The sequence below is a fragment of the Mytilus edulis genome, chromosome 2 (genome assembly GCF_963676685.1).
Source record: "Mytilus edulis chromosome 2, xbMytEdul2.2, whole genome shotgun sequence".
NCBI classification, from domain to species: Eukaryota; Metazoa; Mollusca; class Bivalvia; order Mytilida; family Mytilidae; genus Mytilus; species Mytilus edulis.
The window spans coordinates 84947308-84961555 of record NC_092345.1 but is presented as its reverse complement, the minus strand read 5'-3'; the positions used below and the strand labels follow the sequence as shown (position 1 = coordinate 84961555).

The 14248-nt window shown below is 32.3% G+C and overlaps 1 protein-coding gene across 2 annotated transcripts in view; it reads left to right on the top strand.

Moving 5' to 3' along the window:
- Positions 1–13764, top strand: part of LOC139513206 (putative ferric-chelate reductase 1 homolog) — a 115759-nt gene extending 101995 nt beyond the window's left edge. For both annotated transcript variants that reach the window (XM_071301495.1, XM_071301494.1), the window contains exons 3-13: positions 2032–2223; positions 4151–4252; positions 5224–5374; positions 9064–9168; positions 9568–9683; positions 10533–10610; positions 11177–11248; positions 11454–11553; positions 12058–12213; positions 12445–12545; positions 13331–13764. In XM_071301495.1, the coding sequence (XP_071157596.1) occupies positions 2032–2223; positions 4151–4252; positions 5224–5374; positions 9064–9168; positions 9568–9683; positions 10533–10610; positions 11177–11248; positions 11454–11553; positions 12058–12213; positions 12445–12545; positions 13331–13423 (1266 nt within the window). In that variant the 3' untranslated portion in view covers positions 13424–13764. The remainder of the gene's footprint in view (positions 1–2031; positions 2224–4150; positions 4253–5223; positions 5375–9063; positions 9169–9567; positions 9684–10532; positions 10611–11176; positions 11249–11453; positions 11554–12057; positions 12214–12444; positions 12546–13330) is intronic.
- The last annotated feature ends 484 nt before the right edge of the window (positions 13765–14248 follow it).

Genomic DNA, 14248 nt, shown 5'->3' with positions numbered 1-14248 from the left:
TTCTGTTTTAGGTCATACAAGTAAGGATATATAGGTATTATATAGAGATACATGGCCTTTTCCATATCAGCCTGGGTATCATCCCGAGACCCCCATATCGGCCTGAGACGTAGTCCGAGATTACTCTGACGTCCAACGGCTGTTTTGCCAGACAAGCTGGGGCCGTGGGACGTCAGAGCTCGTCCCATATCAAAAAGGGGATATTTGCCCACCCAAAATAGATGCGCTGCTTCGTCGCTTCTGGTGCCGATTGAGGGCCTTGGAATTATATAAATCGGGCATCAATTTGTTCATTTTTCATTTATCTCTTCATTTATGTTAGTTTCACCTACCTGCCAACCTTTATTTTTCCATATTTTAACAGTGTTCACAGAGACCCAATGATTTCTGCATTTTGACTTTCACTTTCAAATGGACGTCAAGTTACGAGAGAGTTCGTGACCTCGAGACTCAAATATGCAAATATTTATATATTGTTTTACCTCCTTTGAGGGCCCTCATGGAGTTTTTGATTATGTGATTACTTGGCCGTTTTTTTAATGATTATTTGATTATTAAGCCAAATATTTCATGATTATTTGATTACCTAGGACTGTATTTTTAGTTTATGATTATTTGATTACTAAAGATAAGCAAATATTTAATGATTATGTGATTATATTGGCAAAAAAATGGTGATTATGTGATTACTAGGACCCCCCCATGAGGGGCCTCTCCTTTATAGGAGATCGATGTTTAACATTTAAAAGCCAACCATGATTTGTCACCTCCTTTACAGGAGATCGGTATTAATCATTTAGTTCCGACCACGTTAACAATCGGAAGCTTTCGTAAATGCACGAGGTGTTACATTATGGTCATTTGCACTGTTTTCTCGTGATCACGTGATAATCTTTGAAAATGAAAGTCAAAATGCAGAAATCGATGGGTCTCCGTGAAAACTGTTAAAATATGGAAAGATAAATGTTGGCAGGTAGGTGAAACTTACATAAATGAAGAGATAAATGAAAAATTAACAGATTGATGCCCGATTTATACAATTCCAAGGCCCTCAATCGGCACCAGAAGCGACGAAGCAGCGCATCTATTTTGGGTGGGCAAATATCCACTTGTTGATATGGGACGAGCTCTGACGTCCCACGGCCCCAGCTTGTCTGGCAAAACAGCCGTTGGACGTCAGAGTAATCTCGGACTACCTGAGACGGAGTCGAGGTGCTGATATGGGTCGAGGGATGATACCCAGGCTGATATGGAAAAGGCCATGTATTAATCGCTTTATCATATACTTCCGACAATAGTTTTATGTAAATAAACTCATCATAGATACCAGGACTAAATAAGGCAAATAAACAAATGCAATAACTAAAACAGTCAAAAACTTTATAAAGAAGTTAAATTATGAATCAAATATACTATAACTTTCCAACAATAGCATCACTATCTCCATATATATGTATCGTAACATTTCCTATAGAGGCATTTTGAAACATTGAAAATTTGGAAGAGTTTTATGATCATTTTACACAATGTTTGTTGTACTATAAAATGAATCTTAATTGTCAATGGCATTTGTTAGCAAGTAGTGAAGTACTAACTTGGGGACAAAAGTTCCCGTAAATTTTGACGTCGTCATAAAAAATATCTGACGTCACAATGGAAAAGGAAACAATCGATACCAGAAACACCGGAAGTAACTTGCACGAGAAGCACTGTTATGGGTTTTTGCACGAGACGCCACTGATATGGGTTATCAGCCCGGGCTGATATGGGTTATCAGGCCGGGTGCGAAATTATGGCTTGTGTACTTCCGCTCATTACACATATGCAAAAGCTATCATATCAATGCTAAGTATATGATAAATGAAAATATTAAACACAATATAATTGATTAAATCATTGCAAATAAGTTGAAATTTAAAGAGCTCTATTCGTTTGATGTGTTCGAGCTTTTGAGTTTGATATTGACAAGGGACTTTCCGATGTAAATTTTCCTTGGAGTTTTTTGTTATTTTATTTTCTAACACCTTTCAGGCAAGATTTTCTAAAGATTCGGGTTGTGGTGTGACAAAAGGATGCTTTAGTGACTGCAGATCATGGGACGGATGTACGTATCTTATAACATGGGTACAAACATCAGCTGGTGTAGACTTTACCATAAAGGGGTCATTAATGTCATCCATAGATCAATATATTGCAGTTGGTTTCTCGAGTGACAAGAAAATGGTAAGTCTTACTACTTCTTCAGCTTTGTTTATAAGGAACATGATATTGTAAGTTTTACCTAGTTCCGTCTATTCGAATCTCCCTCTTAAACTGAAATAACACAATACATTGTATTGTCTGGTAGAATCATTTGATTGTCCGTACTGTATTTCACCCTTATTCAGAATATACAGAAATAATTTAATTTTGGATGTAACGCGTCATCTGATTGGCTGACGTTATTTTGTTATCAGCCCATAGACATAATTAAGTCATGTGACCGTGACGTCATCAACGTTTTTCATGGTTTTCTACGGTTTAAAATGGAATTTAGAATTAAATTATAAGAAAAGACTGTAATATTTTTTCTGTCTATTTGAAATAACATAAAAAAATGTGGTGCACACTGTTAAATAACCCGCTACGCGCGTTATTCAGTGTGCACCAAATTTTTTATGTAATTTATTCAAAGACAGAAAAAATATTACAGTCATTCCTCAAAGAAAGAACACTTTTCAACAGTTATAGACTATAGTGTAACCTGATGTTCATTGCATTACATGCAGGGTGATGGAAGTTTAACTGATTGTTTGTAAAATTACAAGGTGATGGAAGACCAGGATAGTGTAACATATAATAATAATAATAATAATAATAATAATAATAATAATAATAATAATAATAATAATAATAATAATAATAATAATAATAATAATAATAATAATAATAATAATAATAATAATAAATACTTTATTTAAAGAGGGTAAAATCAGTTAGTACAATACTAATTTCCCCTGATGCCCTCTGAGTACTTCAAAATATACAATAATATAATATATACATTTACGTACATACTTTTTATGCAAAATTAAAGGTGAAAAACATACAGAATAGGTTCATGAACATATTTTGTTAATGTTAAATGTAAAAGATAAATAAATGGACTTTTATATAATAGGTAAATTTCATCTGATAATTACATTTTTAGTTTAGAAACAAGAAATTATAAAAAAAAAAAAAAAAACTTTTTTTAAACTGTTCTATCGTTTCTATCGTTTTTATTCGAACAGGAATACTGTTCCAAAGAACTGTACTGGAATATTGAAAAGGTTTTTTTTTCATAAAATTTGTTCTCGGACGTGGTATGAAAAGACAATTACTGTCCGATGAACGCAATGAATATCTTGCATTAACATTTTGGTTAGTATTAAATAATTGACAAAGATAATCAGGTGCAAGACTATTTACGCACTTAACTGATTGCTACATATTATGGTATCTTTTATTCAAACAATGTTATTGTTATACCATTACAAATTGATGGAAACAGTTTTACCCGATTGTCATACCATCTCAGATTTACGGCTGATTATTCTAATGCAACGTCGTTTATAATAGTTATCAAAGGTACCAGGATTATAATTTAGTACGCCAGATGCGTGTTTCATCTACATAAGACTAATCAGTGACGCTCATATCGAAATATTTATAAAGCCAAACAAGTGCAAAGTTGAAGAGCATGGAGGATCCTAAATTCCAAAAGTTGTGCCAAATACGGTTTATTTTGATTTGCGACCATCAAATCACAATTGATGCCATACATTATTTCCTAATTATACCATGATTACAGATTGAATGTAACGGATTGTAATACAATATTGATGCAATCGGAGCTTAAAACACAATACAGTTATTTCTCATCATACCATGGTTACAGATTGACTGTAACGGATTGTAATACAATTACACTTTGAGAATCATATACAGTGTGTATGTAACTTATAAGCGTACTAAATTATAATCCTGGTACCTTTGATAACTATCATTTTCCTGCTATTACAGTTTGATTGTAATTGATTTTGATACCATTAAATAATGGTGGTACAGTATCTCATTGTCAAATCATTACACGACGATGGTGCATTAACTAAATATTTTGAAATTACAGGGTGATGATAGTGTAACAGAATGTGTAATGACCAATGGTAACACCTTCAGCGTCGTTAATTCGTTTAATGTTGATGATGATGACAACGAAATGACCACAACTGTAAGTACCATTTGCAGGTCCAGGGGGAGGGTTCCGGGAGTTGGACCCCCCCCCATTTTCTTGGACGATCAATGCATTTGAATGGCGAAATATAGTTGGAAACTCCCCTTTGTTCTGGGTTGGAACACCCCCTTTTAAAATAGCGGGATCCGCCCCTGAGTACATTATCCTGTAATTGTTTGTGTTCCTATAGCTTCATCCACATCACATCAAAATTTGCTTTTATATAACCGTCGGAGCAATAACTTCAACTCAACAACTAGGAACCTTTGGTTGAATAGCTTCCTTTTAAGCAACCCTCTTTTAATGAAATTAAGAAAGGATACGAACGCTCTGGAATATCATACAAATTGGGAGGTGTATGCTCCATATATACAGACGCTGCTTGAATCTTACTTCCTTGAAAAGAGAATTTCAAAAGTTCGAAGGTTTTACGGTCATCCGTTTTGTTGTACAGTTTTGTTCTCAAACCACCCATATTGTCATTTCCTTTGTATGTAAGTCACGATATTAGGTAAACTGAACTATGTCTGTTGTTACATTTATTCGATAAGAAAGATGTATACAATATAATCACCAAATTAAGAATTATTTTATTGTTCGTGCGGGGACACCATCTGTATAGAAAAAAATGAAGTATAAAGATAATCCAAGTTCCATTTTATATATTGTTTTGACGCTCCTGTATGTAGTTGGTTCTCATATTTTTTTCTTTTCATAACATTATCTTATCATCATTTTATAATTATAATTAAGTTTTATAATACCGCAAATAGACATAATGGAAGTTTTTAAATGTTTACCAAGTTTAACTCATTGAAGTTCAATTCCTTGCTAGTTGGTCTGTGGAGACATTTTCAATGTCAGGACGTCAAGTGTTTTATTATTTGGCATGCTGCTACGGCAATGTTACATATTATTCTAACCATGCTTATGACTTTGTTATTATCAGTGTATTTTACGTTTTGCAGCCAGCCACTGGTTTGTCATCAATAAGTGGAAGTTACACCAATGGTATACTGGATTGTTCTTTCCAACGTGCTAACACTACAGCAGATCCTCAGATTACTAGTCTCCTTACTGATTGGTATCTTTTTTGGGCCATTGGAAGAATGAAGGATTGTACGTATTACTTATCGGTTTAAATGTTTTACTCTTATACTAGTATTTGATGTGTTTCCCTCAGTTTTATTTTTTAACCCGGATTTGTTTTCTCTCAATCGATTTAAATTTTGAACAGCAGTAAACAACTATTGCCTCTGAATTATGATAGACAATTTCAGACTAAAGGAAATTGAAAAAATAATATGAACAAGTTTGATCTAACAATTGCAACTAGGTTACTCAACTAGAGCTCTTCATTGAAAGAATCGTCTTGAATGATTCAATTAAGATCAATTCAAAAGGTGAGAAATCAATTGGTTGCTTCTGGAAGTTAATATTTTTGTTATTTGTTGGGGTTTTCTTTTTTTTGGGGGGGGGATAACATATAAAAATAAATTTAATATTAAAGGAGATCTTAATTCCTTTACGTTGATATTGAATGACATAACGGATGTAAAGCACGATATAATGTTTATCAACTAATTTGGAACATTTGGCTTAGTGTCTTTATATTTTAATTTAACGAATCTCATCATATTGCAAACTCTTGAACAGCCGTTGAAAAATGATATAATCTATAAAGGAGTAGGGGCTTTAATGGCATAAAATGGCCCCAGATTTACAAGATAATAAGAATTCTAACAGAGCAGATTTTTCTCCATAAATTATTAGAATATGAGTCAATGATTTAAAAAAAATGTTTTTATTTAACTAAAAAATGTTCAATGACGTCACAATGGTAGGTGCAAATGACGTCATATTTGGGAAAATAAGCAAAAATACAGAAAATTTGATGGTTTTTATAAATTTTGACCACCGCACCATGCTTGCACCAAATAGAAATTTTAACGTTTTGACAAGTTCGTTCATATCAAACTTCGGATAAAAAATCTTTTTGGTGCAAGGTTGGTGCGATAGTTTATTTTATATTTTTCATAGCCAAGCGGAGCAATAAAAAGCTGAAATTTGCCGTCCAAATTGGACCTTTTCATCTGACAAAGTTTAGTTTATACATTCTTATGCCTATAGAAACTTATTTTTTTGTTTATGAATGTAAAGTGTATTCCTAATTATATTTCCGTAAGTTTATCTAGTTAAATTTCTTTAAAAAATCTGAAAGCAATGAACTTCATATGTACATGTAAGGGAGTCAATAACAACTTTGAGGACATTTTTTTTTTTTAATTATGAAATTTTAGATAGACCTTCAATATAACAAAATCTGTACATTTCTGATGTTTTTGCTAATTATCAATTCAAAATCTGTTGTTTGAATGGGGCAATCTTCTCTCTCTGGAATTAGGGTCAGATCCATGATCTATGTTACGAAAAGGGGGGGGGGGGGGATTATTTTACTTAAATTTCCATAATTGGCGAGAAACACGAGATTTATTTTGAAAATGAAACTACCTATATTCCAATTGGATGTGTCTTTGTGGGTAATGTGCATAGAGAACAAGTTCTATAAAATTTGATGGTAAGAAAACGGAAACGGCATTTAAAGGTAGATTATCCATATATCCGTATATACATGTACGGTATATATAAATAAGTACGTCTGAGCCAGTGACAACTCTACAACAGATTTATCCATTGGATCACCAGCAGTGATGGTGATACATGGCTGTGTACATTATGTATTATATACAACTCGTCTAAACATCAACCCAACAATGTAAGATCTGTAAATTTGCTTTCGCAAATGTATATATATATGGATAATTGACCTTTCCATGCATAGAAACAAGAGCCTGGGCTCTCGGTCATAAAACTGTACTCAGTACTCCGAGTACAAAATAAATGCTCGAAACAAACAATCTAGTATTTTGATTGGTTGATTCTTGAGTCTGAGTACAAAAATCGTGCTCGAAAGTTTTATGGCCGCAAGGCCTTAAGTCTGTAAGCATACTACATGTCTGTTACCTTTTTAAAGGTTATGTTTTGAATAGTTATATAATCATGCGTAAAAATAAAGTGTAAATTTTTAAATGTGACCCGGTTTTGTTGTTAAGCCCCATTTGTGGGCATGATGTTTTCTGGTCTATGCGTCTGTTCGTCAGTGCGTATGTTAGTCTGTTCGTCCGATTGTCCTTGTGTCTCGCTTCAGGTTTAAGTTTTCGGTCAAGGTAGTTGAATCTGACATCAGACTCAAACTTTTTTTGAAGTAAATTTTACTGTGTGTATTGTGTTTGATTTTTTTCTACTTTGGCTAGAGGTAAAGGGAGAGGGGGTTTGAGATCTCAAAGTAACATGTTTAAGCCTGCCGAATTTTTGGGCCTGTCCTAATTCAGGATTTTCTGGCCATTGTAAGTCTTGCGATTTGGGCATCCATGTACTAAAGACACATTCTTGTTTTCAATAATTTTGACGAATATATAATGAATATTGTCATGATGATCAAAGACCAAGTCATACGACACTAAGATTAGTGAAGGCGAAAAGTAAACTAGTCACATTGACAAGAACTATAATAAAAATTTAAGAATACAGATTTATTTGATATAGTAGCATGTTCCAATTTTGTAATGCTATAGAATGATACGGTTATAAGTCTAGACGTCTGAAATAGATAATAAAAATAAGATGAATTTCGAAAAGTCAACCCTAACGATCCTTTACATATGTTTAGAGGGGGTGTACTTCAATACTTAATTGATAGGTGGTGCCGCTGTTTTGTCACCTCACCTAGTTTTACATTTTAAAAATAGATACCTTTTCATAAATTGCGTAGGAAAAAACATTACCTTTTCCCATAATGATTTGGTTTCATGTGGTTTTATGTAAAAGAGTAATACTTAAGTGTCAAAATAGAAAAATTGGTTGATAAAGACACACCGGGAACACCAAACAAGTTGACAGTCAAAGAAGTTATGGGATCTTTATTGTCCTTATCATATATTTCTGATAGTTTTCTTAACTTTTCACTTATTCAAGCTTAAAAAGGTGTAAATAGGAGTGTCCCCCCCCCCCCCCTTCAACCCCAACCCCTTCCTGAAACATAACTACTGTAAAGGAAATACACTGACTTTTGAAAACACCCTTTAATGCATGTGTCTGTATCTATTTATTCAACATAATCAATATTAAGATTTCTTAGCGGTAAATGTGTCTTGTCTTTATATTATTCTTCTTGTCGCTGATAAGTGAGACTCCACTCAGCATCAGATGCACAATCTGTATATATCAGCAATACCCGGTGTTTTGTTTTGTTTGTTGATGTTTCAATATTGCTTTCCCCCTTAATATTAACCTTGGAGTTTGTTTCTTTTTACAATTTGCATCTTAAATTGCGTTTCAGTTGCAATATATTTAAAATTAAATCTTGTTAAATAGAAAACAAATTGCGGTTGCCATGGGCACAGATGTGTTGCTAGGGAGAAACAACAGTGAATTTAGCCAAAATATGCAATTAATTATGTAATATTTAAATAGTGTACAAGTGTAAAGTTCACTACATGCTAAACAGGTTCAATTTCAAATATAGATATATTAAAGCTGTATAATAATCATATTTGATGAGTTTAACTCCGCCATTATAGCGGTTGCTAGGCAACAGAATAAACGAGCTAGACCCAAAATTCAATTATTTTCAGAAGGTCTTTGGTATAGACTTACAACATGACAAATTAAATGAAATTTGGGGGTGGGGCCAAAAATGGCCCTTATAGCCCCTAGTCCAAATTTGCTGATTTATTCATATTTTGTAGCCGAAAAACATGAACATGAAGATTGGGGTATTTCCTCAAAGGTTGTTGATCTGCAAACCTACGAGGATGTAGGGGAATTAGGAAAGCCAAAAGTAAAAGCTCACGGTAAGTCTTTAGATGTATAATTGAGATTCTTATGATTTAGATTATAACGGTTTTACCTTTTCGTCTTACTTGACAATTGTTGAAAATTATATGATTCCAATTAGTTTGAATAACGACATATGTAGACGAAACGCGCGTCTGGCGTATAAAATTATAATCCTGGTACTTTTGATAACTATATATCAGTAGGCAATAATTTCTCTATTCGCATCTAGGATGGGATGGTGAAGATGTAATATAGCATTTAGCTAGACATCAATCTATATTATCTTTAGAAATAAGAGATTATTTAGGTTTCTGACATAGTTAATTAGAATCAAAACCAACCTATGTTTTTTAACATTATAACAAACCACGTTCACTTCATTATCTGCAACGGTACACTCATTTGAATTCCAGGATGCCTGACCATTATCGCCTGGGTTGGTTTCTGTAGTATTGGTGTTGTACTGGCACGATATTACAAGCCTATGTGGATCAGCAAGAAGTTGTTTGGCGCAGCTATATGGATCCAGGTACGGTAATTCAGTCCAAATGATATGAACATTTTTAATCTGATTTGTTTCCAAAAAATTGTCGTCGTCGTCGTATTAGGAAGGTTTTTATTTTATATAATTATATGCAATGATTATGCCGAAGTCAAACTTTTCATATTACTTAACATCCAATAATATGTCCAAGTCGATTTTGTTGTACACTGAATCAATATTCCCGTGTTTACACTTTGATGAACCCGTTTCAGCTTAAACAACATAGTTACTATATGTATTATATTCTTTGTTGATTGAATATTTCATAATACAATTTGAAAATACCTTTATGGCACCAACAATTTAACAAAAATGTTATTTTACTTATGTGATGTTTAAAACATGTATGGCAAATTAACCAATTACTTGTTTTACTCGCAGAGTCAAATCGCAAGATTGTTGGATCCTTCTGGAATTTGAGTTATAAACCTATTGATGTCTCAATGATAGATATCTTTTCAAATTTTTTAGTTTTTTCAAAAAATGCCGCAAAGGACACGCTTGACCTTAATTTGTATCTGCTAGATAATTCAGAGATTAGCTTCCAATAAAAAGATCTTGTTTATGATGTCCTGTTGAACATTGTCAAAATCTATCAAATTTGTAGCAACATGTCATCTTTAGGCTTTTTCTTTCAAAATTTAATATTAAAGTAGGTAAATGTAATATTTTTTCTAATGAAACAACAATTAAGACTAATGGACAAGTTTAACGGGGAAAATGTCCCCATTTTAGTCTATTGAATTGATTAGTCTACAGTCACCATTCAAATGGAACTGGTGTAAAAAAATGTTTGCCAATCTATAGTTCTATTTCAAAATTTTCAAATTCCAGGTCCACAGAGCACTGATGATTGCTGCGGCCTTGTTTAATTTGATTGCAGTTATAGTTATATTCGAAGGAGAATTCGAGGTAGGTGTTTCGAATACTAAAAGCAAACTAATGCAGGTAATGTGCTACTTTTAAAAAAAAATGCTACTAAAATTATATGTTTAACATTAAAACATAATCATTTCTTTATGTGGCAAACTTAACTTTTCTGCAAGTTTGCTTACAAACTAAAGTAGAAAACGAGATAAATGCTTTATTATTGAATTGAATTCAATCCAAAATACCTAACTCGAGATATTTGGAAAGTTCTCCCTCTTTCTGGATATGAATTTGTGACGGTAAATAATGATTTTGTTGATAATTTATATAAAAGCTAGATCCGATTGGAATGACAATGTGCATCATGCATCTTGGCTATTTAGAAACAAAATCTTTATTATTGGATACCCTATCTGTGGCCTAATATGGAAAATATTCCAAACTAAGTTTCGACGTTGTCAAATGTGAATTGATCATGCAGACAATTCAGTACATAAGCATACTACCAAACGTTTGTTTCTTTTTCATATATATAATATTTTATCCGCGTTACAGTTAATCCGGAAAATATATTCTTATTTCTATGTACATCTTGATTTTTTTAATAGATTTATGGATCTAGCTTCCAGAACGCACATCCTGTTTTAGGAATGATTGTAACAGTCGTGTCAGTTCTAAACGTAAGTAAACAATTATTAAAGTACTCACGTAGTGATAGAAAATGTGTTCATACATTAAAGGCACTGTTCATAATGAATTATGGAAGAAAAGCAAATTATATTTTTTTTTAAATAATTAAACATCACAATCACATGAAGTAACCAAAGAAAGAGCAAACATTTTATCACTTCCTCAATCAAACCAAATTTATTTTGACTTTTTCAGTGCATTGGTGGATTTCTGCGTCCAGGACCAAAACACAAATTCAGACCTTATTTCAACTGGGCCCACTTGATAATGGGACTTTTGTCCTACATTCTTGGAGGTAAGTAATATTTAAGTTGTTGAGATGGTAAAGTGTGTGTTTGAGTTTTATATATATAGACCACAGAAACACACATAATACAAAATTTGTCAGCAAATAAACACTGGAATTGAAAAGTAGAACATAAATGAATCAAATATATATTTTAAACTCTTGCGAAAACATTACGTTTCTAAAGCTAAATAAAGGCAACAGTAGTATACTGCTGTTCGAAACTTATAAATCGATAGAAAAAAAAGTCGGGTTACAAACCAAAACTGAGGAAAACGCCTCAAATATAAGAGGAGAACAACGACACAACAGAAACACAACATTAAAATGTAACACACACAGAAACGAACTAAAGCTAATTGTCAGATATTATACGAAAATGGGTTTTCAAATTGGTTAACCGTGAAAATAATTATTTTATTACTGGATTGTGTGGTTATTTCAACTTGTGTCAATTCAAAAGTATAAAGTACTGTGATATCATTTGAAAAAAATCTGAATTATGTTTTGCAGTGTTCACCATTGGTATTGGTCTGTCTATTGATGATGCTCATGTACCGTTCGATGTCATCTATGTCTTGGTAGCATTTGTCGTTTACCAGATTTCGTTTGAAGTTATTTTGGAGTTCATTGATCGGACAGGAAAAAGAAAACAATCTCAAGCAGGATGTAAGTATTGCTCTTTTATTAAATATTGGTTGACCTTTTGACTAGATGTATTTTTTAATGATAACTTGAATTGCTGTCCTATTTCGGATAAAATTCTGAAAATTTATTCCAAGGTATGCTTGTTTATTTCGATAACTAAACTAAATATATGAGTAATAAGTGCATAAATCAAATATTTATCATGCTAAAATGTTGGTAATGTAACTATACGGTTTTTTTTACATGTTACAGCATACGATACAAAGATGAATTCTATCGGTGAAAGTAAGACAAATGTTGATGAAAACGAAAAGAAGGCACAAGAACCAGAAAAGAAAGAACAAGATCAATATGTAAGTAGTTATAATGGTGTTTAAAATCTCGAAAATTGCACAAAAAGAATTCACAAGATAATGTTCTTTAGAATGAACAATAAAAAGGTAAATAACAAAAATACTGAACTCATAGGAAAATTCAAAACAGAAAGTCGCTAAACAAATCACAAAAGCTCAAACACACAGAACCAATGAATACCTGACATGGTACAGGCATTTTCTTGTGTAGAAAACGGTGGATTAAACCTGATTTTGTAACTAGCTTAACCTCTCATTTGTATGACAGTTGCATAAAATTTAAGATACAATGATAATAGTTTCTTTTAACCTCATTGAAAATAGGGTGAGTATGGTTTATCATTTGCGACAAGCTTTTTCTCCTTTGTCTTGTTTGATCAATCAAAATCAGCATCAACATTGAAAAAAAGTGATTCAAAGCAAGTAACAAAATAAAGGGAACAATGATTTGGCATCGATCCGAATACAAATATATGAGATATTATCAAACTTATGCAAAGGTAATCTAAAATCTCATACCTTACTTCAAACATATATTTGGTAATTTGAACTCATTACTCTTACATGCTTTCAAGTGCAATACCCTCGACTTTATTGCGTAGAGAAAAAGAAAACAATGAATGCCAAATTAATTTTAACATTCTATTGTAATCGCTTTTCGATTCGAAACTTGAAAATTATTTTCAATTGAAAAACATGTTAGATAATGAGCTACACGTTTTTTCCGACTAATGCTTTTGCATGAGTATCATTATGAAATTTCATAAATATTATTTTCTTTGTAGTGTGGAAAACTGAAGACTTATCTCTTGTTTCTTCATATTGGGATTATTACTGCCTTTACTTTGTCTATCATGATTGTCTTAGCTGCATATTAAAGAAAATTAAGTAATATATGGATGCAGTGATCTGATATACATCAAGAAGCTTCTACTCATAACACTACCTTTTAGTATATCTCTACTCACTTTATTCATCTATAGACATCATGTGCACGTTATGAGGAATTATACTGAAACTTTAAACTGATTGTTGTTTTGTTATATTTTTTCGATATTTTTATAAATGTTTTTTTTAAAGAATTTATATACATGTATATGTGATATTTAATTGTTTGAAAGTGTGATGGTTAATTTGGAAAATATTTATGTTTTGCATTATCTCGATTTATACTTCCTCTTTTTAACATGTAAGATATTAAAAAAAAATATGCTCATACTTTATTTTCTTATTATTGCCATACATTTAGATAAATGATTTAATGTAATAATACGTCAACGAGTTGACATCAACTGCAGTCCGTTCGATGCTAAAGCAATGCTGCTGAATATTTGACTGTTGATATCGAACTATCTATTTACGGTGACAAAACAACGACACATCAATGGATGTTTAACGATACTTTATTTCATTGGAATATAACTTTAAGTTTAAAGGGGCATAGGCTGTCAAATTCATTTTCATCGATTTGATTAAACTTCTAATATTTGAGTTAATGTAACATACTGAAACAAATAGCCATATTATAATAAGTCTAAAATATACTATTAACAATAAAATTGAGAAAAGAAATGGGGAATGTGTCAAAGCGACAACAACCCGACCATAGAGCAGACAACGTCCTTCAGCTGGCCCCTTAAAAAATATGTAAACTAGTTCAGTGATAATGGACGTCATACTAAACTCCAAATTATACACAAGAA